The sequence below is a fragment of the Centroberyx affinis genome, unplaced genomic scaffold, assembly GCF_046629955.1.
Source record: "Centroberyx affinis isolate AG114_WGS23_722 - 3 ecotype Tasmania unplaced genomic scaffold, CSIRO-AGI_Caff_v1 ptg005762l_1, whole genome shotgun sequence".
In the NCBI taxonomy this organism is placed as follows: Eukaryota; Metazoa; Chordata; class Actinopteri; order Beryciformes; family Berycidae; genus Centroberyx; species Centroberyx affinis.
This window is the reverse complement of record NW_027282918.1, coordinates 62501-90333: the sequence shown is the minus strand read 5'-3', so window position 1 is coordinate 90333 and position 27833 is coordinate 62501. Positions and strand designations below refer to the sequence as shown.

General features: G+C 41.3%; 1 protein-coding gene across 1 annotated transcript in view; it reads left to right on the top strand.

Moving 5' to 3' along the window:
• Positions 1–27833, top strand: part of LOC139667788 (F-actin-uncapping protein LRRC16A-like) — a 62285-nt gene that overhangs the window by 5645 nt on the left and 28807 nt on the right. Inside the window, exons 2-10 of the mRNA XM_071547278.1 lie at positions 1846–1943; positions 8653–8703; positions 18972–19031; positions 20172–20293; positions 21656–21753; positions 23205–23275; positions 24536–24609; positions 25160–25235; positions 27603–27691. Of these exons, the coding sequence (XP_071403379.1) occupies positions 1846–1943; positions 8653–8703; positions 18972–19031; positions 20172–20293; positions 21656–21753; positions 23205–23275; positions 24536–24609; positions 25160–25235; positions 27603–27691 (739 nt within the window). The remainder of the gene's footprint in view (positions 1–1845; positions 1944–8652; positions 8704–18971; positions 19032–20171; positions 20294–21655; positions 21754–23204; positions 23276–24535; positions 24610–25159; positions 25236–27602; positions 27692–27833) is intronic.

The window sequence follows — 27833 nt, the reverse complement described above, 5'->3', positions numbered from 1 at the left end:
CTCTTTCTCTCATTCTGCCATTATTTTTTATTTCTCCTTCACTCTCCCCATCTGTCCCTGGTTTTTCCCACCGTCGCTCTGTTGCCTGCCAAGTCTACAAGTGAAAAAAGGCTGGAGGAGTTAAGCCGGCCAGGCTAAAATAATCCTCATCGTACTTCTGACCTGAACTCTCTCCCAGAGTGAAGATGGAGCCAAATATGCAGGAAGATCCGACAGAAACACATTATGTTTAATGTTTTGGTGTCATATTATTACTGTTATTATTTCAGACAAAGACAGCAGGACCTCACATACAGTGCAAAGGGACATACAAGACATATGGACAGACTATACATATCATGCTACATTTAGACAAATCTCCCAGAAACCTCGTCTGGCTCCATCATGGAGGTCCAGTGGAGAGTTAGCTGTGCGCAAGTAATGTAATGGTTCAATATACAGTATATTAAAACAGGCAAGAAAAAGAGAGATAGGCCTACCTGAGTCAGCTTGTTGTGGTGTCTTGTCTGTCTTGTCTACAAAGACAAACTGTCTTGTCTTTAGCCCTAGTCTCTACTCCAAAACATGAAGAGTTGTAGCTTGAGAAGAGTCAGCTCAGTTAACCTGAACAAACTGTTAGCTAGCTAACTATAGCCAGCAAACACACTGATGTTAATGTGAACATGCTAACGCTAGCTGCTACTAGCTACATTAGCTAGTGTGCTAATCAGATGTGTTAACAACAAGACAGTGATGGTTAACTGACCAGATACTATGGTTAGCTAGCTAACAAGCTGACATTAAACACTAAATCAATCAGATGGATCAGTGATGAAATGATCAGTTGCCCAAGACCTGAGGACCTCAATATGGCTGCCAGGGGGTGCATTACATCACCTGAAATCCCTCTATACATATCACTCAACATATAGACAGTAGTAGAGTAGACCATACAAATCACTTTACAAATATACATTTTGCATTCAGTCACTATGGTCGTCAACAACAGAACAGTTAAAATAAGGGGAGAAAATGACTGCAGCCTGATTTTATGTGAATAAAAAGGAGTGAGGGGACCAGAAGGTCTCCAGTTAAAACGCCTAACGCCGTTGTCAAGCTGTTGTCAAGCTGTGTGCCGGAACCAAGGAGGAGAAATATCAACAACGGCGACCGCTATAGACAAGATAGACGCTGCTATCCAGGCTGTTCTGAATCGATTAAAAGTCGTCGTACTTTGTTTTTACTTGGCTCCGTGTCGTCAAAGATGCTCTACACTTTCTGAACCGTCTCTGGTGTTGTCATGGCTACGCATCAGTGTCGACTTAAAATGACGTTAGATTCAGGCGGATACGTCGGTCTCTAGTGATTGGTAGATCTGAAGATGGAAATGGAGTGTAACGAGTTGACAATTCTGTCTGATATCAGGCAATGCAGCAACAGCTTTTCAATCACTTTTTCAATCACTTAAGAGATAAAAAAACAAGATAATACAAGATAATACAAGATACAAGATAATACTTATCTTGTTTTATCTTGTGATGCCACTTTGCAGACAGATTGTGAAGACTGATAGAAGCTACCTGCTGTTTCACCATTCATCATGTCCTTCTCATGTGGGGCAAAATGTCATCAAATAATCATCTGGGGCCTAATGTGTATCTGCTTGGGGGTTCTTGACATGAAAAGTTAAGCTAGTCATGCTTTCCTGGCTGAAACTGCTGTACTCATTGTATAATTTGAAGTAATTTGATATATCCAGATGCACTAATGTTAATTGTCTGTTGTACCTTAACCCCCCCCCCCCCCCCCCCCCCTTCCCTCTCCCTCCCCCCCCCCCCCCCCTTCCCTCTCCCTCCCCCCCTTCAGAGAGCATGCGGGAGGCGGTGGGCCGCAGGGTGAAGCTGAGCCTGAAGCGCAAGGTCCAGCTGGAGGTCAAAGGTGACAAGGTGGAGAACAGAGTGCTGGTAAGAGACAGCTGTTTGAATTCAGGAACACAGTTTGGACAACAACTCTGAATGAATTATGACATGAATTCATCCTGACACAGCTGCTTTTTCTGCATAATTAAAGAAAAATCCACCTTCAGATACGCTTACGCTGTTAGTGATCATTAATTTGTGATGTTCAGTGGTGATGAAGTGTTACCACTGTTTTACCCACTTTTCTTCAACCTGCCTCGTCTGCTTCTACTAGTGATTTCCTATATTTCCCAGAATGCCTTTTGACAACGCCCAGAAAACGGACGTGAATTCACCTGTGGATTATACATGCAGGGAGAAAGAGCACTAGCATAAGACACAAAACAACAAAACACACCCAGAAATGCACACATGTAGAAGAAGAAGACAAAGAAATGACACCAAAAACAAATCATGGCTGAAATTACAGAGAGTTCGATTCACATGGGATTATTATTATCAGGAGACTCTGTCTTCACCAAAGTACAGGAGGTCATGTGCACTGGATTTTTTTACTTCACAAATGACAGACACAGCATGTCCGCGCAGGAATAAAACCACTAAGGCTGCAACTAATGATTATTTTCATTATCAAGCAATCTATTGACTATTTTTGGTTAATCATTTAGGCTATAAAATGTAAAAAAAAAAAAAATAAAGACAAATGCCCAGTACAAGTTACCAGAGCCCAAAGTGATTGTTCAAATCCTTAGTTACATCCTATTACATCTGACCAGCAGCCAAAAAAGAACCCAAAGTATTTTTTTTATACTGATATGAAATGGAGAAAAGCAGCAAATGAAGCTGGAACCAGCAAATGTTTGGTATTTTTACTTAAAATTGATTAATTCATTACCAAAATTATAATCGATTCATTTTCTGTCAAATCTATTAATCGACTAATCGTTTCAGCTCTATAAATCAGACAGCTGCTTTACTCTAAAACACAGTCTCTCTATCTCAGCTGTTAAAAGACACCGGACTCACTGCTGAGTAACTGTGTGAGAGGCAGAACAATAAGAGGGAGAGAGACACACAGAGAGAATGAAAGAGAAAGAGAGAGAGAGAGAGAGGTGTGGGCGTTGATGCGGTGGGATATCTGGTTTCATGTAACTGCAGCTCTCTGTGTGTGTGAGTGTGTGTGTGTGAGTGTGTGTGTGAGGGCAAAAACCTCCACAGGACACAGAGACAGGTCCAGGTTTGAACCTGGGACCCTCAGGTGACAGGACGGTCTGTCTGTCCGCTGCCCCACCCCTCTCCCCTCCGCCCCGGCACACAAATTCAACACACTTTTCTCTTTTTTTTTTCTGTTAACCTGAGTCCACATACCACCGAGCTGCAGAATGTGACTGCAGCTCCTGTCAGGACTTGACTGAGCAACCCACTCAGCTACAGCCACAGGGCGTTGGGACACACACACACACACACACACACACACACACACACACACACTGGGGCGTACACACACTACATTCCATTAGAAACACCAGTTACAATTCCTTAAAATAAGGCAAACCGCTCTATTTGTGTGAAAATATGTCAGGCAAATTTTTGTTTTGTTTTGTTTTTGTTCTTCTTTTGTTATTCTTGTTTAAAGACAAACAATTACAGCCCCATTCATGTCGATGACATATAGACCTAATTAATTAATACTCAGTTTATTTGAATGTGATCTCAGCTCTCAGGCTCTTCGTCGATCAGCTGCCTTCATCTCTTCTTCATCTCTTCTATGGAGAACACAGTAACATTTGGGTAGTTAGCTTGCTAACTAATGTTAGCCGCTGAACCGTTAGCAAACACAGTGTATAGCATTTTGCATACACAGAAGCACAATACAACATTTTGTTTTATTGTAAAATGTCAGCATATGTGTTGTCTTACTATCATAACAAGGTTTCGCCATATATTTTTACAGTATATTGCTGTATATTTCACTGTATCGCAGCAGTCTATGGCCACATCCACACTAATACAATACCGTCCATACTAACACGCCTGAAAACGTATATCACATGACCGTTCACGTACACTGGGCATGCGTGTGCCGGTGTAAACAGGATTTAACTGCACAACAGCTGCTAGCATAGACAACAAGGCAACAGCAACGCCTGTAATTCGTTCTCCATGTTGAATTAACCGCTGGTAGTCAAGGCTGATGTTGTTTGTTTTCTTCCGGGAAAAGGGTCACGTGATACGGGCGTGACAAATCAGGGAAGGACACATCGTGACTGATAAGACCCAATCAGGAAGCGAACGTGGGCGTCTGCCTCATCGTTTTCAAAAGTCTCCGTTTTCAAAAGTCTCCGTTTCCGCCCGTCCGGACTAAAACCCAATCCCGGAGTTTTCGAACTGAAACGGAGTCAGCAGTAGGGCTGCAACTAACGATTATTTTCATTGTTGATTAATCTGTCAATTATTTTCTCCATTAATCAATTAGTTGTTTGGTCTATAAAATGTCAGAAAATGGTGAAAAATGTGGATCAGTGTTTCCCAAAGCCCAAGATGACGTCCTCAAATGTCTTGTTTTGTTCACAACCCAAAGATATTCAGTTTACTGTCATAGAGGAGGAAAGAAACCAGAAAATATTCACATTTAAGAAGCTGGAATCAGAGAATTTTGACTTATTTTTCTTAAAAAATTACTCAAACCGATTAATCGATTAACAAAATAGTTGGCGATTAATTTAATAGTTGACAACTAATCGATTAATCGATTAATCGTTGCAGCTTTAGTCAGCAGCGTTTTCAGAAGTCTCCGTTTTAGGGGTCCGAAAACACCAGAGTAGTGTGGAAACTAGGCGTAAACGTAGCAAAAGTTATGCAATTTAAAATGAAAACGTATTAGTTTGGATGTGGCCTATGTAAACTTCCATTGTGTGACGTCATCAAAACTCATTACCATATGAATAGGATTATTCGTTAAGATTAAAATCGCATCTAAGGTCAGGTGTAAACATTTCCATTTCACGTTTCACATTTTCACAATAATAAAACTTTTACATTTTATTACTGTAATTATATATATCGCTCAGTAAAGAACAGAGTTGATTTGTACAAACTGGACCTTCACCTCGCTGTGATGAAGTTTCACAGCGTAGAGTGGCCGCAGGGTGAAGAGTCTCACTTCCTGTTTCCCAGGCTGAATGTGGTTCCTGAAAAACCACAACACCGTGCTGACCGGGTCATGGGAATATCAGTTTGAAACAGAATATACAGTTAACTAATGCTCTGTCCCGAACCCTAATAACCTGTTCAAGTAATGATCTGCTGAAGGAGAGTGATTATACGCACATCACGTTGGTGCGAGGCTATCGGAAAACTGTGTCAGTGAAAGAAGGAGTAATGCCTGCATGCCACAAAAGTTTAATAGTGACGACGTTTCGATCCTACTTGGATCTTCGTCAGGTCAAAATATCTGAAAAATGGAAACCACTCCCATATTTATACATCAGGCACACCCATAGGCTGACAGGCTCTATGATGGCAGCTGTGGTTCACCATCCAAACCGCCCGGGGTGATAAACATCCAAAAATAATTAACAAATCAATAAAGTACATAGAAAACAGATACATAGAGCAAAAAAACAGTAGTACAAAGGCCATACTTCAAAAATATCAAACATACATACATGTAGATTTTGATATATGGGATGTTGTATCTGATATTATGTTTATGCTTATATATAAGATATACATGTATGTTTGATATTTTTGAAGTATGGCCTTTGTACTACTGTTTTTTTTTTCTCTATGTATCTGTTTTCTATGTATTTTATTGAATTATTAATTACTTTTGGATGCTTATCACCCTGGGCGGTTTGGATAATGATAATGATAATGAATTTTTATTTATAGAGCACCTTTCATACAAGGACAGTAGCTCAAAGTGGTGAACCACACCTGCCATCATAGAGCTTCAACAGATCATTACTTAGACAAAGTAATGATCTGTGACATTTTCATAAACGTCCATTTTGCTGTCACTCAGCAGGGATCCATCCTATATTCAGTTGATGAAATCTTCTCCACTGTCTGTTCTAAACAGCCGGTGTCTGGTAGAAAAATCCTCTGCTGCACAGGAAGTGATGCGTTTTGCGTTTCCGGTTTGTTTGGAATCAACAGAAGAAGAAGAAGAAGAACTGGGTAAGTTAGCATGAGCAGTGACAGCCACCATGGCCGAACAGACAGAGAGAAGAGAAACTCAAACTGCAGCAACAGAAAATCCAACAGAAAAAGAAACAGAGGAAGGCGACTGTTGGCTTTCCAAAGATGAAAAACACTTCAAGATGAGCTGTTCCTGTCTGTCAGTCTGTTTCTGTTTTCCTCTCAGTCTGCGTACGTGGACTCGCTCACACAAATCATCCTCCCAAACACCTGAACCGGGACGTTTCCAGAACATTATAAACCAAAAGCAGCTTGTCCAGACCGTCAGGCCGTCTGCTCCTCTCAGCCTCCGGCCCTGATCCGCCCCCCTCAGGCGGCAGATCTCGTATCCCATTGGTCGAGAACTCCCCGTCAGTCAGGGAGGACGCGGCGTCCTATTGGTCGGTTCTGCTGCTGCTGTGTGACCTGGAGTGACCTCTCTCTCCTCTCACATACCACAGCTGTCTCTCTCTCTGTCTTTCTTGTTGTCTCTCGCTCTCTCTCTCTGTCTCTCTCTCTCTCTGTCTCTTTCTCTCTGTCTTTTCCTATCTCTCTCTCTCTCTCTCTCTGTCTTCCTATCTCTCTGTCTCTCTCTCTCTCTCTGTGTTTCTTGCTGTCTCTCTCTCTCTCTCTCTCTGTCTTTCTTGCTGTCTCTCCTTCTCTCTCTCTCTCTGTCTCTCTCTGTCTTTCTTGCTGTCTCTCTCTGTCTTTTCCTATCTCTCTCTCTCTTGCTGTCTCTCTCTCTCTCTCTCTGTCTCTCTCTCTCTGTCTTTCTTGCTCTCTCTCTCTCTCTGTCTTTTCCTATCTCTCTCTCTCTCTCTCTCTCTCTCTCTCTCTCTGTCTTTCTTGCTGTCTCTCTCTCTTTCTCTCTCTCTCTCTCTCTGTCTTTCTTGCTGTCTCTCTCTCTCTCTGTCTTTCTTGCTGTCTCTCTCTCTGTCTTTTCCTATCTCTCTCTCTCTTGCTGTCTCTCTGTCTCTCTCTCTGTCTTTCTTGCTCTCTCTCTTTCTCTGTCTTTTCCTATCTCTCTCTCTCTCTCTCTCTCTCTCTCTCTCTGTCTCTCTCTCTCTCTCTCACTCTTCTCTCTTGTTCTAATCTACAAGTCATGGAGAAGCACACTAGTGATCAAAATAAGTTGCTAATATAAAGTCAGTAATTTTACTTTTACTCAAGTCCATTTTTCCTGCAGTTTTGTCCCTCAGTCCATTTTAAATCCATCCATCACAGAACAGATTGTGTCTCTCCATCAGCAACAGAAACTGGATCAAACTGTGGATCCATTCACAGTGAGAAGAGGAATCTGACTTTACTTTGTTTCTGCACTTTATTTTGTCATTTCTAATGTTTCCAGTGAAAAGAATCCAGTCTGAACTCTGTCCTCTCTGCTGTTAGAATCACATGGAAAAGATCACAGCTGACAACGTTCTCTGTTCTAAATCACTTTTTATTTTTACAGTTTTACACCAGTACTTCTACTTAAGTAAAATCTCAGCCAAGTTACAGACACTCTGCTTCTCTTTCCACCACGGCTAATTTTGTCAGAGATTTAGAAATACGCGGACAGCGGCTCAGCAAGCCGCCGTAATGTGCACTCTCTCTCTCTCTGCCATGACAAAGATTCAACAAGTGGTGATAGATATTATATATTATTATCCCACTCACTGAAAAAAAACCCAAAAAAAAACGCCTCCCAAGGCCAAGACCTCCGCCAGCTTTTCTGTGAATCGAGCTGAAATAGACAAAGCATTTATTATACACAAACATTTCCTCCAGTCTCTTGGAAAAAAAAAATTATGCACATATTTTTACATATTTCTTATTTTTCTTATTTCTATATTATTGTTGATATATACTGTAGTATAATGCACATAATATGTTGCAGTGTTTACTCACTTATTTGTATTTATGTTTTTAACTGTGATGTCCACATTTTTCTATTTTTATTTTAAGTTATCTTTACTTACCTGTATATATACTGTATATATATTTTTTTAACAGCAAAAGCACAATTTTTCTATTTGTATTTTTAAGTTAATTTTACCTACTCCTGTTTATATATTTGATTGCAATGTTGTAATGTTACACAGCTCTGTTTACACATTTCTTTATTCTAGTATATCTTTAATTGTACGTACATTTTTTGTTTTTATTTCACACTTGCTTTGGCAATGTAAACATATGTTTCCCATACCAATAAAGCCCCTTTGAATTGAATTGAACTGAATTGAATTGAACCAAAGCTCTTTAGAAAACAGCTGTCTAGTTTCCTTTCACCATCTTAGGCTGAGGATGAGTCGATTACTCAGTTAAAATGTGCTAAAAATCGTGAGCGCAGCATTTTGCTTTTTGCTTATGATGATGCAGTATAAGGCAGCACCCTTCCTCCACCCTGCTTATATTTATGGAATTTGAAATGATCAGCAAATTAAATGCCACTCTTAAAAAAGGAACCCTGTCACTCTGAAAGTTATTATCTTTTTTGTCATTTTCTGACAAAAATGACCCAACAGCAGGTCAACATTTTATTTTTTATGCAGATGAATAACCTCTGTCTCTGTCTCTCTGTCCTCCTCAGGCCTTGGCGTCACATAGAGCCTTTCTACTGACCGCACGGGTCCCGTCCAAGGTAAGTGTGTGTGTGTGTGTGTGTGTGTGTGTGTGTGTGTTTGTGCAGAGACATATTGACACCTTGGAAACAACAGATCGTACACACACCCAAGGTACAAGGACAACAGGACCTCACATACAGTATAATGGAACAGAGAAAGACTGAGGGCTTTCAGGTGATGCAGCGCACCTTCTGGCGGCCATCTTGGAGGTCTTCAGCTCTGTGAACAGCTGACTGTGTTTCTGTCTCAACAGAATTGAACAGACGGTTAATTTCTGTCTGTTTCTGACTGAACTGATTATTTCATCACTGATCCATCTGATTGATTTAGTGTTTAGATAATGTCAGCTTGTTAGCTAGCTAACCATAGCATCTGGTCAGCTAACCATCACTGTCTTGTTGTTAACACATCTGATTAGCACACTAGCTAATGTAGCTAGTAGCAGCTAGCGTTAGCATGTTGACATTAACATCAGTGTGTTTGCTGGCTAGTTAGCTAGCTAACAGTTTGTTCAGGTTAACTGAGCTGACTCTTCTCAAGCTACAACTCTTCATGTTTTGGAGTAGAGACTAGGGCTAAAGACAAGACAGTTTACTGTGTCACAGTAACCTACATTTGGAAACAAATCCACCTTATCACATTATTCACTTTTACTGAGAACGTTACTGAATGGATCTACAGCCACACCACAACAAGCTGACTCAGCTGTTCTCTGCTTCTAGCTGCTTGTTATAGTTTTTATAAATACAACAGTTAGTTACATTTTAGCCGTTTTAGCCGATGAAAGCCTCAAACCTGTGATGTCATCACCTGATGGTCACTGTAACCACTAGTCCTCCCTACTGCCTCACTATCAGTGTTAGTATTGGTATTATATTGAACTGTTCCCCAGTTCAATATTCTGTTAACACACAATAACCCTCCTATTGTGTTCGGGTCAAATTTGACCTGTTTCAAGTTAAAATATTTCATAAATATTATCCAGTTTTTTTTTTATTGGAACAAGGCTTCAAAGCAGCTATATAAACACAACAAAACCAATGGTTAACATTTTATTTGATTTTGAAGGTCTCTAACCCTAAACCCTAACCCTGGAACTGGGGAACCTAGGTCCCTGGGAACATAGGAATGACTCTGGTATTAGTATTCAGTTGTCACTGTAGACTTCAGACTGTGTTTCTACAGAGTGTCTCGTGTGGTTTCACTCGTCCTGCCTCTCTGCTGCAGGCGGTGACCTAATGCTGTAATGACAGGCTGCAGGGATTCACTCCATTACAACACATCAGTCTGCCTGTCTGTCTCTCTCTCTGTCTATTTGGAGTTAATTAGATTTGTCTTCCATTGCGTTTCCCATTACAGCAGGCTGAGCTCAGGTTCAGCTGCAGATTCAGTGAACAGCACAGTGAATTCTGGCTTTTTAGAGAGACAAACATTATGCAAAATGGTAAAATAGTTAACCTACTAAAACTACTACTACTGCTAACTGTAATAGCAATAATCAATAATCAAACACACAGATTATCAGTCCCTTAAAAGGCTTAGGTGTACTGTTGGGTAATGATTCAAAATTATTGTTTATCATCTCTCAATAGAATCATATTGTATTGAAATATTGGGTGACACTTTACAATAAGGGTACTTAATTAACTAACCCTTAATTAACAGTTAACTAATGTGTCTGGTAATCATTTCCTAATAGTGTTCATGTTAACTAAGGTATTAATTTATACATTATTTAATAGTCATCTTAAACTATTAAATAATGTATGAATTAATACCTTAGTTAACATGAACACCATTAGTAAATTACACATTAGTTAACTGTTAAGGGTTAGTTGATGCTTATTAAGCATTAACTAACCCTTAACTTAGTGACCCTTATTTTAAAGTGTTACCAAATATTGATATCAAGTTATGAGTTATTATACACAATTCTAAATAACAAAAAGCAAATACTAATTAAAATCTCTCTCAAAATGAGATCTGAAACAAATTAGGGAGGATTCTTTGAAAATTATTGATTTCTATCATACTTAATGTTGCCATGCAGTTCAATGCAATCAATAACAATTTGATTTATTATTATTATTTATTGAACCTCAATGAAACGGAGAGACAGTTATATCGTCTTCAGTAAACATCAGAATTGTTTACTGTAATGAAATAGTTTTTATTGCACTCTGCGCTGTGAAACCATCATGAGAAAACACCAGTTGTTGGAAAGTTGCCCGTGTGTGTTGCCACAAAATGTTGCTCCATGATCTTCCCCAAACCACCAAACCAGTCCAGTCTGCAGATCTTCAGACCGCTGGAGAAGACAGTTTGCATGTTTTGAGTTTTTGTTCTTCGTCTCGACATTTCTGAGTTTGTCGTCTAGATGTTTAAACAAAACTTATATAATATAGATATTTAAAAACGTAAATCTGTTCTCAGGTTAGACAACAAACTCAGTTCTTCCTGTTCACCTTAGAAAAGCAGAAAACGGCACCGCTCTGCTGTGTGTGTGTGTGTGTGTGTGTGTGTGTGTGTGTGTGTGTGTGTGTGTGTGTGTGTGTGTGTGTGTGTGTGTGTGTGTGTGTGTGTGTGTGTGTGTGTGTGTGTGTGTGTTGTATTTCTTACTTATGAGGACTCACTCACATGTCCTCACAAGGATAGAAAAACAAGGAAAACCTTCAAAGTGAGGACATTTAGGGTGAGGATATGTTTGGTTCCACTCCTTCCTCCTCTTCCTCCTCCTCCTCCTCCTCTTCCTTCTTTCCCTCCGCTTCCTCCCATCTTCATCCTCCTCTTCTCCCTCCTCATCAAATTCCTCCTCTTCCTTTTCTCTCCACCTCCTCCTCCTCCTCTCCCTCCTTTTCTTCTTTCCATCCTCCTCCTCCTCTCCCTTCTTATCTTACTCTCCCTCCTCTTCCTCCTTTCCGCCTCCTCCACTCTCTTCTCCCCCTCCTCCACCTCTTATCCCCCTCTTCCTCTTACCTTCATGCTCCTCCCTCCTATTTGTACTCCTCCTCCTCTTCCTCCTGTCCTTCCTCCCCATTTCCCCCCTCTTCCTCTTATCTTCATCCTCCTCCTCTCCATCCACCTAGTACTCTCCCTCCTCTTCCTTCTTCTCGCTTCTCCTCTTCCTCTCATCTTCATCTTCCTCCTCTCCGTCCTTATCCACTTGCCCCTCCTCCTCTTCCTCTCCTTTCCACCTTCTCCTCCTCTCCCTCCTCTTCCTCCTCTTCTTTCACCCTCTTCTTATCTTCCTTCTCCTCTACTCCCTTCTCCCCCTCCTCTTCTTCTTGTCATCTTCCTCCTTGCCCTCCATTCCTTCATCTTCCTTCCTCCTCTTCCTCCTCCTCCTCCTCCTCTTCCTCCACCTCCTCTTCCACCTCCTCCTCTTCCTCCTCTTCCTCTTCCACCTCCCCCTCTTCCTCCTCCTCTTCCTCTTCTACCTCCTCCTCTTCCTCCTCCTCTTCCACCTCCTCCTCCTCCTCTTCCTCCTCCTCTTCCTTTTCCTCCTCCTCCTCTTCTTCCTCCTCTTCCTCTTCCCCTTCTTCCTCCTCCTCCTCTTCCTCCTCTCCTTCCTCCCCATTTCCCCCCTCTTCCTCTTATCTTCATCCTCCTTCTCTCCGTCCTTATCCACTTGCCCCTCTTCCTCTTCCTCTCCTTTCCACCTTCTCCTCCTCTCCCTTCTCCCCCTCCTTTTCCTCTTGTCATCTTCCTCCTTGCCCTTGTCATCCATTCCTGAAGTTTCCTTCCTCCTCCTCTTCCTCCTCCTCTTTCTCCTCTTCCTCCCCCTCCTCCTCCTCCTCCTCCTTGGGAATGTTTTCTCACTCCGTCTCTCCAGACTTGCCGCTGCTTGTTTTTCCGGAGTGGAGTTTTTTTGGAATTCTCCCCTGATAGAGTCGACTGGCCACAGCAAGTCCCAGCACAGTCCCACACACACACACACACACACACACACACACACACACACACACACACACACACACACACACACACACACACACGCACACAGTCTTTTTAACTTGTACTTGTACTCTCTATTATTGTTTATCAGTAGGAAGTTACCCAGTGTTGTAAAATTCACTTTTTTCTTCACCTGCCAATGACTGATAAACTAAAAATCAATAATACCTGACAAAATAATCATATATTATATTTCCATACAAAATTGTTTTCACTGCTGTTTCATGCAAACACATTCTGTGTTTTAATGGCAAACTAACTACTAACAGTTTGGAATTCATCATGAAGAGCAACAGAATCCAATCTAAAGGTCAAATGTTATCAAAATTGATTTATCCACCAAAGACAAGTCTTACTAATCTTTTGGCATTTGGCATTAAGTTCACACTCTAAACCTAGTTTAGCCAATTCAGTATCATCTGTTAAATTACTTCTTAAAACCTTTATATCACTTTTATAGACCGGCTTTTATGTACAGTAATTTGTTTTTGATCTCACCAGCAGTCTTTGTCGTTTCATCTGTTTCATTTTTAATCTAATTTCATTTTAATTATTCTTCTTTTAAGCTATCTTTTGTTGCATGTGTTTCTTATTTTGATCTCTTTATGGTGTAATTAACTGTTCTTTTTTTTATGCCTTCCTGTAAAGCACTTTGTAAACTCTTTAATGTAAGTTCGGTATGAAGTTTCTTTGTCATCTTCTTCTTATTATTCTTAATTCACCCTATATCTGTATCTGTCTCAATCCTCCTTTAGTTTTTCTCACGTTATCTCTCTCTCTCTCTCTCTCTCTCTCTCTCTCTCTCTCTCTCTCTCTCTCTCTCTCTCTCTCTCTCTCTCTCTCTGTCTCTCTGCCCAAAGGAGAGAGAGAGCAGGTCCCACCATATGGAGACATCTGATAGTTTTACCCACAGTGCAGCTGTGTGAAAACAGCCTGTGGGAAAGAAAAACAGCAAGAGGAAGAAAGTTCAACCTGGAGGGCGAGAGAGAGAGAGAGGGAGAGACAGAGAGAGAAAGAGAGAGAGGGAGAGAAAGAGAGAGGCATTAAACGGTGAAGGAGAAACTCTTTTCTGAACACATAAAGCTTTATTTCCCTCCAAAATAAGATCTTCACATCTTTCAAAAAGTGACAGCTTCTCTCTCTTTTAGTAGCACAAATTACACAAGAATTAAACAAGTTCTTCTTCTTTTTTAAAACATAGTATGTAACTTAATTCCTCAGTTGACAAAATGATGACCCATTTACAGACCGGTTCCTCTAGGTTTCTGAGGTGTTGAGTAATGAATTGATTTAAAACAGATAAGAAGCATTTTGGAATAACAAGCCGTTACACTTTAACCTGCAGCCTGAACTTCTCGATTTGACGCTTCACAAATTACAGTTTAATTGCAGCTCATCAGAGGATTACTGTATTACTGAAGGAGAAGTGAACCTACTCTTAACTGCTGAATCTAAAAATATTTATGCTATTTCCTCTTTTGGTCTCTATTTTAATGGCGCCTGGTAGCCCTCCAGGTTTTTCTTGGCCTCTTACTAATGAGCGTGTGAAACAGGCCAGGACACATATATATAAATAACTGCAACTGCAAAGCATTAGCTGGACAACTGATTCAGGAGGAGGCAAGAGAAAAGAGAATTTCCCAGCGACGATCAATAAAGTATCAAATTATTATAAATTATTGTTATTTTCTTTAAAGCTGCACGAGGCAACTTTGTACTTTGGCCCCAAGTGGCAGAGAGAGTTTGAAGGACTTCATTACCCAGAAACAGAGGTGTGACCAAGTCAGTCTCAAGTCTTCAGGCACCAGTCTCAAGTCAAATCCCAAGTCTAAATGTAGATTACCAAGTGAAGTCCAAGTCAAGTCCTTTAAATTGAGAAATGCAGTTCTCATTGCACTAACCCTAACCCTTTCAGTCCATGGTTGACAGAGCGATGACAGACTGGATCCTCTGTATTTCAGAAAATGAATGATGAACTTCAGGTAATTTACTTTTTCCAAAATGAACTCACTATGCAAACATACTGCATACTATTAGGCCAGTGATTCCCAAAGTGTGTGCCGCGGCACCCTGGTGGGCCGTGAAGGTACTGCAGGTGGGCCATGAGAGGTCATGTACAATAAATAAATAAAAAGTTTTTAATTTTCAATTTTGAAATTACCATAAAATATTTATGATTAAATATTTGCATTAAAAAAAGTACTCATAACTAATAAAACAAAGCCATGCGATTTAAATTACGTGTTATTCTTCATTTATCGGACTTATTTTTGATCCGGCCAGAACGTCTCTTATATCTCGTCATTGGCGGGGAATTGTAATTGAGGGAAAACCTCATCACTGGCGGGGGAAGAGTAAAAATGGAGCGGTGGCCATCGGGTTGCAAAAGGAAAGCTGTTAATGGAGAATCAACCTCCACAAGTGAATCATCAGAAGATCAAAATAAATCCATGAAAACAAAAAGAAAGACTCGTAGAAAGTACTCAAGTGAGTACCTATCGCTGGGATTTTTTATTATCCAGTGTAGAGCTGCAACGATTAACCAATTAATTGATTAGTTGTCAACTGTTAAATTAATCGCCAACTATTTTGATAATCGATTAATCGGTTTTTTAGTAATTTTTTAAGAAAAATAAGTCAAAATTCTCTGATTCCAGCTTCTTAAATGTGAATATTTTCTGGTTTCTTTACTCCTCTATGACAGTAAACTGAATATCTTTGTGTTGTGGACAAAACAAGACATTTGAGGACGTCATCTTGGGCTTTGGGAAACACTGATCCACATTTTTCACCATTTCCTGCCATTTTATAGACCAAACAGCTAATGGTTTAATTGAGAAAATAATCGACAGATTAATCGACAATGAAAATAATGGTTAGTTGCAGCCCTAATCCAGTGTCAAACAGCCAGGATACGGGTTTAACAATTCACTATTTGCACTTAATTTCTTACATTTGTTGCTTTACAAATTGTTACGTGTATGTGGATGGATTATTGATTTGCACTGCATTGCCGTATGCCCACGTTCACATGTTCTGTTTATGAAATGAAACATATATAGGGAAATCCTTCATCTTAGTCTCGTGTTGATCAGAGTTGTGATTAAAGGGTTGGGTGGGCCGCGGAAGATTTTCAGATTTCAAATTGGGCCGCGCCATTCTTCAGTTTGGGAACGGCTGGATTAGGCTCTACTACACAAGCTGGTTGATGCTTGTTTGTCTTCTACCGTAATGCCTGGAGTACGAGCGCACACTGGATCTCCCTTCTGCAGGCTCTGAACACTGCAGACCGTAACTCACCTCAGCAGTGTGCAAAGCAAAAAAAAAAAAAAAACATTATGCATGAAGAGCGGTGAGCGCTGCAGCCTGGATCCTCTAGACTTTACAGTTGATGATGAACTGCAGATAGTGATATTAAAAATAAATATAGCGATGAAATAATATGGAAAAAAAAAAAGAAAAGTTAGAATATTATTACATGAAATCCGCTGAACTCAGAAGGTTGTGTAGCGGTTTTAACCAGATGACCCCTGATCTGTTGTTCCAGAGCTGGCCAGTGGTATTTTAAGTGTGTGTGTGTGTGTGTGAGAGAGAGAGAGAGAGACAGACAGAGGACCGTTTGTTCCTCAGTGTGTACTGTCCCAGCGGAGCGAGGGAGCAGAGGGAAAAAAAAAAAAGACAATGGAGGAATTGAACAGCTGGCAAGGAAGAGGGGGGTCACTCTTTCTCTCTCTCTCTCTCTCTCTCTCTCTCTCTCTCTCTCTCTCTCTCTCTCTCTCTCTCTCTCTCTCTCTCCCTTTTATTTTTCTCTCTTTGGCAGCAAGATAACAATTATATTTTTACCCCTTTTTTCTCTCTCTCTCTCTCTCTCTCTCTCTCTCTCTTTGTCTCTCTCTCCCTCTCTCTCTCTCTCTCTCTCTCCCTTTTATTTTTCTCTCTTTGGCAGCAAGATAACAAGATAATTATAGAAGATAATTATATTTTTACCCCTTTTCTCTCTCTCCCTCTCTCTCTCTCTTCCCCTCTCTCTCTCTCTCTCTTTCTCTCTCTCAGTCTGCCAGTTGTTTCTCTGGATTCAAAGGGAAATATGTGTGTCAGGTTGTGAGTCTGGTCCAGATATTTGTACTCCAGGCTATTTGTAGTTTGTTTTTCTGCGTTCTCTATTGTCTCTGTTCATCAACTTTTCCCCTTTTTTAACTTAGGGTATCTGCAAGTCCTTAAACGAATACTCTGCAACGTTTTCATATAAATGTCTCCGTTACCAATTGATATAACAGATCTGTGAATCAACCTGTAGAGGGTTTACAGCTGCATCACAAATCTCCTATCAGCCTCATCTGTCTCCATGATGGAGGAACACTGTAGAACTGTGTGTTAGTTAATAAAGTGTAAATGTGTATCAAGCAGCTAGAAGCAGAGAGCAGCTGAGTCAGCTTGTTGTGGTGTGGCTGTAGATCCATTCAGTAACGTTCTCAGTAAAAGTGAATAGTGTGATAAGGTGGATTTGTTTCCAAATGTAGGTTACTGTGTTTCAGTTGTAGTTTAGAATACGATCAGCTGTTCACTAGGGTTGTCTTGGAGTCCACACCGGTGTTATCAGCCCCACACCGGGAATACCGTTATTTTGTATTTTGTAAAATAAAAGCACATATTCAGAGCTTCCATGTTCAAGTTAGGCTACTAAATGATAAATGGACATACTAACAACATACTGATCATTAATATGATCACTAATATGACAGTTTAGGATGAATATGATTAATTATTTGTCCTTACCTAGTGACAGTAATGTGTCCAGTACAATCCAATGGGAGCCTAATGAAGGGCAATATGCCAGAATCTGACCTGCACTCACATTAACTCTCTGAGTGTTGAGCAGTGTTATAAATCGGTGATTAAGAAGTGTTACCGTTTACAAATGCCGTTAACACACGTGAGTTTGGAGAGGAATTTTAAGGATCTGAATGACAGAGAGTTGATGATTATCAAATCCAAGAACTTGAAGTCGATATTACCCAAGTCGTGTTGGAGAGAACGATCTTCTCATTAAAGTGAGAACAGAGAAGCGTCTTTGCAGTTTGAGGTGGACTGTGATCAATTAAGACTCCCAGCTGTTAATTTCCCCAGCTGTTTCAACCGGCTCTGTACTGTAAAACCAGTGGTTCTCAACCTGGGGTCCGGGGACCACCGGGGGGGTCCTCGAGGTGGTTCCAGGGGGTCCCCAGCAAATGGATGAATTGTTAAACTTCAGCATTGTTTCATTTACAAGAAGTTAACACAATTAGAGAATGTAGAAGAATGACTGTTTTGATCATGGTGTCTCTGTTATCTCTCTACCTACAATACAGACAGTCATGAAATTCTGGACAAAATCATATCTAACAATAAATATGGTGATTTGGCAACAAAATACATGTCAGGAACAAAGTAAAGTGCAAATTTTCATAGTAGATTATCCTATTTTTCTATTTTGCATGGTAACGTTGTGTGGGTGAGAGAGAGAGAGAGAGGGAAAGAGAGAGAGAGGGAGAGAGAGAGAGAGAGAGGGGAGGAGGGAGGGAGAGAGAGGGGGGAGAGGGAGAGAGAGCGAGAGAGAAGAGTATAATTTGTAGTATTATAATACTAGTACAATTCTTATTTTATTTATTTTACTGTAATGTATCAGTAATGTATCCACTGTTTAATTTGTTGTTAGATCCTTTTGTTGGTTGTCCTGAGACGCTTTGGCAATTTTGTTGCTGTAAAATTCATGCCAATAAAGCAAATTGAATTGAAAATTGAATTGAGAAGAGAAGAGAGAGGGGAGGGAGAGAGAGAGAGGGGAGGGATGGGGGGGGGGGGAGAGAAAGAGAGAGAGAGTGGCATCTTACTATCTGAATAATGCGCCCTTTAAATAGCAGGAAAATACTGCGCCAGACTTTAGACCAGGTTTTTGTTGGTCAATGGCACAAGACAGCAATGCACCAACAATGTGCCTGACCACACCTCATTTAGAGACCAACACACACACAGATGGGCGCGAGTACATGTGCTGTTTAAACAACGTGGGAGCTGGGCGTGAAAATGACAACTGTGTCGGTCGGAAACTAGCGATGACACTTGCACCGGGTGTAAGATACGGCCTGAGAGTGTCTTGAATTGTGTGAAATACAAGATGTATTTGTGTATATTCTTATTTATTGCTTTACTGTTGTGTATACACGCACACACACACACACACACCTTAAAACCATGTACATACCGACTTAATTATTGTCATTCTGTCCTGTTGAGTTTCAGAATGCCTCTCCTACCCTCATGTTGTGTGTTTTTCTTCTGTGGTTTTTTTCAGGTAGAACACTCCTTTAGCTACCTGGATATCAAGGGGATCAGCAGCAACAAGCCCACTCAGGTACACACACACACACACACACACACACACACACACACACACACACAGAGCAGTTGTGAAACCTCAGTGTTGCATTATTTTGCATTCATGGCATTACAAACACACTTGACCACACCTGGGCTCAATAGTCTTAAGACACACACACACACACACACACACACACACACACACACACACCGGTTGCAAAACCTCAGAGTTGCATCACATTACAGTCATTACATTATAAATGCATCAGGGCGAGTCTCAATACTCCCTCATTGACTTCCTGTAGCCTCTCCTTACCGGCTGCTTTTCAGGACGGATTATTGGTCGTTGTACACACACTCACACACACACACACACACACACTCACACTCACACACACTCACACACACTCACACACACACACACACACACACACACACACACACTCACACTCACACTCACACACACACACACACACACACACACACACACACACACTCACACACACACACACACAGATATACTGAATGTATTCCTGATACTGAGTTGTACAGTCCATGTCTCAGTTGTTTATAGGTTTAAATCTCCTTCTTTAAGCCTTCTCCTCTCCTTCATCTCTCTCATCCTCCTGTCTCTTCATAACTGAAATTGATTTTTTTTTTTCAAGGTCAAGTTTACTGCAAATTTATTCAACTTTATTGTCATATGCACAGAGAAAAACAAGTTGCCCTGAACAAGGAATTTATTTGTTTGCTCTCCTCTGATGCTGAAAAACTAAAATAAGAAAGTAAGAGAATAAAATGCAGTATTATTCTTATCGTTTTCTTACTTTCTTATTTTAGTTTTTCAGGTAAAGTCAATAAGGAATCATACATTTTTTTTTAAAGGTTTTTTACAGGTAAAATCAATATGGGCTCATAAGTTTCACCTGGATTCACCTGTTCAGTCTCATGGTTTCATGGAAAAACAGAATGTGGTCTTTATATTTTGTACTGTCTAGGTTTATCTTTTGTTGCCTGAAAGCATTTGAATGGCTGATATTCAGTTTTAACATGGAATAACTGTTTGTTTCATGTTTCCTCCTAATATTTTCTCCTCTTGGTATAAGACCCTGAAGTGTTTGAATATCTGATACTCAGTGTCCCGTCGGTGTGTGTTGTGTGTCGCCCCCTGCAGCTGGTGCTGGAGCATGAGCGCGCTCAGTGGAGCCTGCGGCTGGGCTCGGCGGGCGAGGTGGACGAGGTCATCGCTCACATCGGCGGCTGTCTGCACCGGATCTGTCCCGCCGGATCGCCCGTGTACGTACCTCACTGTGCCTCACTGTACCTCACTGTACCTCACTGTGCCTCGCTGTGCCTCGCTGTGCCTCGCTGTACCTCACTGTGCCTCACTGTGCCTCACTGTACCTCTGTACGCTATGTGTCACTGTACCTCACTGTACCTCACTGTACCTCACTGTGCCTCACTGTACCTCACTGTGCCTCGCTGTACCTCACTGTGCCTCGCTGTGCCTCGCTGTGCCTCACTGTGCCTCACTGTACCTCTGTACGCTATGTGTCACTGTACCTCACTGTACCTCACTGTACCTCACTGTGCCTCACTGTGCCTCACTGTACCTCACTGTACCTCACTGTTCCTCACTGTACCTCACTGTGCCTCACTGTGCCTCACTGTGCCTCACTGTACCTCTGTACGCTATGTGTCACTGTACCTCACTGTACCTCACTGTACCTCACTGTACCTCACTGTTCCTCACTGTACCTCACTGTACCTCACTGTGCCTCACTGTGCCCTACTGTGACTCACTGTGCCTCACTGTGCCTCACTGTGCCTCACTGTACCTCACTGTGCCTCACTGTGCCTCACTGTACCTCACTGTACCTCACTGTGCCTCTGTACGCTGTGTGTCACTGTACCTCACTGTGCCTCACTGTGCCTCACTGTACCTCACTGCCACAACGACAGCAGAGCGACCGCCAGAGTTACGCAGTTTGGTTATAAGACGCTTTTTGAAAAGAGAGAACAAAGTGAAAGGAAAGAAACTAGAGCCGCTTTTCCAACGCATGGTACCGGTTCAACTCGACTCGACTCTACTCGCTTTTTTTGGTTGTCCATTGGGCAAGTACCAGGTACCAGGTACCATATTACCTGGTACCTGGTACTTTTTTTGGTAGCACCTCGGTCGAGGTTCCAAGTGAGCTGAGGCGATACCAAAAGGTGACGTGAAAACACTGCAGACTACTGATTGGTCAGAGAGAATCATCATCATTGCGTGACACGGGACATCCTGCACATCCTGGGGCTGGGGGCACATTGAGGGAATACTATCTGCAGTGGAAAACCAAGTGGTACTACCAAAAACGAGTAGAGTTTAGTCGATAAACAGGGTGAACACACAGCGTCTCAGGTAGTGAGGACGGGACGCTCTGCTCTGCTGCAGCATCACTTTTTACATGAAAGTCTTGCCCAGTGCAGCTTTACATGCTTTTTAACTTTTAAACTGCCATGAGTGTCTGGACCTGGATGTTTTTTCGCGCCACAAGAATGCATTTGCTGTCATAATATTTCCTTTCTTTCCTTAAAGTACAAAGTCATGCTACGAATACTGAAAAATTAGTTTCCTCTTGCTCTCTCTCTCTCTCCCTCTCTCTGTAAGGAAGGAAGGTGATGAGGAAGTTGAGTCTAAAGCCTCCGGAGCGGACGGTGGCGCTCCAGTCTGTGTGGGACGAGCAGGGCGGCGCCGACCTGGGACCCTGCGGTAAAACAAACACACCCAGACACCCAAACACCCAGACACTCAAACACCCAACACCCAGACACCCAAACACCCAACACCCAAACACCCAGACACTCAAACACCCAACACCCAGACACCCAACACCCGAACACCCAGACACCCAAACACCCAGACACCCAAACACCCAACACCCAGACACCCAAACACCCAACACCCAAACACCCAGACACCCAAACACCCAGACACCCAAACACCCAGACACCCAAACACTCAAACACCCAAACACTCAAACACCCAGACACCCAGACACTCAAACACTCAAACACCCAGACACCCAGACACCCAAACACCAAGACACCCAAACACCCAGACACCCAAACACCAAGACACCCAAACACCCAGACACCCAAATACCCAGACACACAAACACTCAAACACTCAAACACCCAAACACCCAACATCCAAACACCCAGACACCCAAACACCCAGACACCCAAACACCAATACACCCAAACACCCAGACACCCACATACCCAGACACACAAACACTCAAACACTCAAACACCCAAACACCCAACATCCAAACCACCCAGACACCCAAACACCCAGACACCCAAACACCAAGACACCCAAACACCAAGACACCCAGACACCCAGACACCCAAACACCCAACATCCAAACACACAACACCCAACATCCAAACACACAACACCCAAACACCCAAACACCCAACATCCAAACACCCAACATCCAAACACCCAACACCAAAACACCCAGACACCCAGACACCCCGACACCCCGACACCCCGACACCCCGACACCCCGACACCCAGACACCCAGACACCCAGACACCCAGACACCCAAACACCCAAACACCCGGTCCACAGTGTCAGGTCTTGGTTTTGAGAGGCTAAAGTCAACGTTAAAGACCCCATGAAGCGGCATGGAGAGCGTGACTTACTTCCCTGTATTGACGTATCTCCGAATGAAACAGAAAGTTCGGGCGGGAGGCGTCAGTGGGAGGGGCTTATTTGAATATTAATGAGATACGGAGGAAGTGGTTATGGAGGAATATTCTCTGCCTCCGTCGCATGTCTGGGAAAAGAGTTTTATGGTGAAGCAGCAAAAAGCACAAAAACTCTCCTTCCTCCACGCTGCAGCTGAACTGAGCTGCAGGCTAGACTCAAAGTTTATCAAAATGTGATTGGATGAAATGTTTTGTCTCCGCCCCCCAAGAGCAGGATGAGTCATCAACTGTGAAAAATGTGCTGTTTACCACAAAGAAATAGTCTGTTTTTGGTGTAATTTTGATATAAATTTTTGTAGAAATCAATGTTTTTTTGGCCTAAAATACATTATTTTTCACTTGATGGGGTGTTTAAAGTCATCAGGAGTGTTTTCTGCAGTTCAGCCTCTCAGTCTTTGTTGTTGTTGTTGTTGTTGTTGTTGTTGTTGTGTGTCGTCCTCCAGGCGGTTTCTCCCATCAGTACTGGTGTGTGTGTGACCAGCTGGGTCTGCCGTACAGAGAGGAGGTCCAATGGGTCGGTACTGTAGGCCGCCATCACCTGCTGCTTCTTCTTCTTCTCTGTCTTTTTCTTCTTTTTCCACTTTTTCATCTGGTGCTTCTACTTCTGACTCTTCTGTTAACTTCTTGTTTTTTCTTCGACTGCTTAGTCTTCTTTTTATTCTGTTTCTGCTGTTTCTCCTTTTTTTCTTCTGCCGGTTCTCCTGCTTCTTGTTTCTTTTCCTGCTTCTTCCTCTGCTTCCTGTGTTTCCGTATACTGCATAGTCTTCTTTTTACTCCTTCTTCTTCTGCTGCTTTTTCTGTTTCTTCTTCTTCTGCTTCTATTTCTTCTGCTGCTTTTTCTGTTTCTTCTGCTTCTGCTTCTTCTTCTGCTTCTATTCTTTCTGCTGCTTTTTCTGTTTCTTCTGCTTTTTCTTCTGCTTCTATTTCTTCTGCTGCTGATACTTCAATTTTTTTCCATCTACTCTTTTATCTTCTTTTCATTCCGTTTCTGCTGTTGCTTCTCTTTCTGCTTCTTCTTCTGCTTCCTGTTTTTTCTCCTATGTTTTAGTTCTTCTGCTTCTCGTTCTGCTTTTTCTTCTTGTGCCACTTCTGTTTCTTCTGCTGCTTTTTCTTCTCTTCCTCTTCTGTTTTTCTCTTCTTCCTTTGGTCCTGTTTCCTCTGTTCCTACATTTTTACATTTTTACATCTTTCTATTTATTTTTCTTCTGCTGCTCCTTCTTGTGTTTCTCCTGTTCCTTCTGTTTCTTTGGTCTTGCTTCTTCTTCTTTTACTTCCTCTGCGTCTTTGCCGCTTTCTCTTCTGCTTCTTAAGTTTCTTCTTCTGTTTCTTTTACTTCTTCTTCTATTGTTGTGTGTATGCATCTGCCTCTTTCTATTTTTCACTTTCTCACACTACTTTTTTCTCACCTACCCCCCTCTCTCTCTCTCTCTCTCTCTCTCCCTCTCCCTCTCTCTCTCTCTCTCTCCCTCTCCCTCTCTCTCTCTCGCTCTCCCTCTCCCTCTCCCTCTCTCTCTCTCTCTCTCTCTCTCTCCCTCTCTCTCTTTCTCTCTCTCTCTCTCTCCCTCTCCCTCTCTCTCTCTCTCTCTCTCTCTCTCTCTCGCTCTCCCTCTCCCTCTCCCTCTCCCCCTCTCTCTCTCTCTCTCTCTCTCTCTCTCCCCCTCTCTCTCTCTCTCCCTCTCCCTCTCTCTCTCTCTCTCTCGCTCTCCCTCTCCCTCTCCCTCTCTCTCTCTCTCTCTCTCTCTCTCCCTCTCCTCTCTCTCTCTCTCTCTCTCAGGATGTGGACACCATCTATCTGACCCAGGACACCAGAGAGCTCAACCTGCAGGACTTCATCCACCTGGAGAACAGGTACAGACCGACATTTATTTTCAATCATTTGCTTCAACACATTTTTTCTTACCGACGTCGTTCCTGCTGTAATTTCTTCTGTAACCCTGCATTTAATTCAAGTATAAATTTTTTTTGTTTGTTTGTTTTTTTGCCTTATTGGCCTCTATTTATCAATGTTTTCTTTAGTTTTGGCACTCTTTAACTCTGTTGGAACAGTGAAAATAAATACACAATGATATTGCAAATAATACAAATAAAGTGTTTTATACATATAATATATAATATATATATATATATATACTAGTACTACTACTACTAATAAATAATAATAATAATAATAGTTATTATTATCAGTTACTTATTATCAGTAGTTATTATCATAATACATGATAAATATTACGTTGTTAATTGAAATGTGCCTTTGAAATAGACTGTTGAAAAAAAAAATAGATGCATCAATAATAATAGTAATAGAACACAATAATGCATGAACTGTGTATGAAGTGCTGTTTGTTCCAGTGAGTCTTTACTGCAGACTGCTGTGTGTCTGTTGTGTTTGTGTCTGTAGGGATTTGGTGGCGATCATCTCAGTCCTGGAGTACAACCAGTGGTTCACCAAGCTCTCCACCAAAGACTACAAGCTGGTAAGACCTCCGACAGGACAACTGACTGTGCTGTTTCATAAATACACAGCTGTGATCTGTGGAAACCATGATGTTTATGGCATTTATGGCAAAGCAGATGGGACATTTTGAACTAAATTAAGATTAAGATTATTTTTTTTGTATATTTTTGTTCCTTACATTAACATCTCATCCAACTTCTCATCCACTGCTCGTTTTCTTTGTTTCAAAATGTTGGAAAAACACCAAAACTCACCGACTCAGATCATCTTCATCCAGAGGTTTGACCGAGTCAGCTCTGCTCAAGTCCCAAGTCAGTCTCAAGTCTTGAGGCACAAGTCTCAAGTCAAGTCCCAAGTCTAAATGTAGATTACCAAGTCAAGTCCAAGTCAAGTCCAAGTCATTAATGTCAAGTCTCAAGTCTAAATGTAGAACAGCAAGTCAAGTCAGAACAAATCAAGAGTCCAGTATCAATTTAATATCTTAAAGAAAACTAAATATCTAGGACTTTTCAGTGCAATATGGTTTTAATAGGATAAAAACTTGGTAAGAGCATCATGAGTTTGATTTCTATAATCAGTTTCAACTTCAATAAATTCAGTCATTCCATACAAATTCAGAAAACATAAAAGTTTTTCCCCTTAAAATACCCAAACTTCATAACTTACATCAGTTTGACTCGACTTACTGTGATATGTTATACTGTGAATTTACATTCTAAAGGTTTATTTCAGCCTGTCAAGGTGGGAAAACTCCTTTCTGTAAATGAAAAGTTGTCATGTGTGTTTATCCGTCTGAGCGATGACTCGGCGCTCTGCAGGCGATAAGAGCGAGTCGTTATTTACCCATCAGCCCTCTGTGACCCGGTTTCCACTGTAAACACACAGACAGACAGCTGTGTGTGTGTGTGTGTGCTGCAGTGAGAGGGCAAAGGTCCAACTGTCAGAGTGAGCTGTGTGTGTGTGTGTGTGTGTGTGTGTGTGTGTGGACTGCTTACGTTTTTCATTTCTACCTCTACAGTTTGTTTATTAAGATCCATATTAGCTTTTGCATAGCAGCAGCTATTCTTCCTGGGGTCCACATGATTTACATGGTGACAATACAAAAATACACATTCACACTACTCATTACAAAACACTAACATAACACGTCATAATGCACATCTACTGTAACTAAAACAATAACAATTGACACAATTTAAATAACAAATGCTGCAAATAGACAATGAAAATAGACAGGCTCCAACTGAATCCATCATGATCTAATAGATAAATATCATTTAACTTAACATGCCCATGGAACCCTTACACACCAAAGAATACTTATTAATTACCAGCTTTTTTTTTAAAACCATATATATTATTTTGTTGTGTAATATGATTTGGAAGTGAATTCCATTCACTAAATAAAACAACCTCCAGCAGCGTGCCTTGTTAAATAATTATGTGTATCTGAACTAAAGGATAGTAAAAAATAAATGGCGTCTTTGCCGTTATGACATTCCCAATGAAAACCATTAATAAGTACAGTAATCTATTTTTCACTTCCAACAAAGAGAGACATTCATGCATTTTAGCAACATTTGTTCTCAACCCACTGCAGTGTGTTTCTGTCCAGCAGGCTGTGAACTGATCAGAAATTAAAACTAAGAGGAAAACTGGGCGTTAAAAAAAAATTGCCGTAAACTGAAATAGAAATAAAATAAAAACTAAAGCTGAACTAAAATATTACTCTTTAATGCAGAACAGTTTGGGGTTGGGTTAGATAATCACAACATCTTAAAGCTGCACATTTATTTATTTATTTATTTATTTTTTATTTGAATTTTATTTGATAGGGACGATACAATTTATCATAGTTCCAATACAGAGCATGAAACTGATGTGCTGCACAGAGACTTTATAGCTGTTGCTAATTTTCAACTCTTGTCCCTAGTTGGGCTTTTACATGTACAGTGTAATTAACATATACAGCTTTCAGTATCATAAAACCACAATACTCTACAGATATGGAAATACAATAAAATACACATACCACAATACACCAATACACATACACCATACACCAACAGTGTAGTACAGTGAAATAACTACATAAAAAAATAATATTATCATTATTATTATTCGTCATCAATCAGTGTGAAGAAGATACAGATTTAGATTTAGATTATTTAGATTTATTTTGTCGTTTAGGATTCTTGTTATTGAATTTTATATTTTTTATGTTTGTTTGAATTTCTGAATGAATGGCAAGATGTAAACATGTGTGTCGTATCAGTAAAGCTCACTGAGTTGAATTGAAGTTGAACAGGCTGTGAGATGTTTTACTATAAAACCACTGTGTGTGTGTCTGTGTGTGTGTGTGTCTGTGTGTGTGTGTGTGTTCCAGTCGGCGGATGTGTGTGAGCAGATCCTGCGGGTGGTGTCTCGCTCCAGCCGGCTGGAGGAGCTGCTGCTGGACAACGCCGGCCTCAAAAGGTCAGAGGTCAAACGGCAGAACCGGTCCGGGTCCCGAGGAACAGAACAGATCCAGTTCCTCACGGTCCAATACTCAGCACTTTGGTTTAGATGAATATTCGAATATTCAGTGTGTGATGGAATTCACTAAGGATAAAGCAGG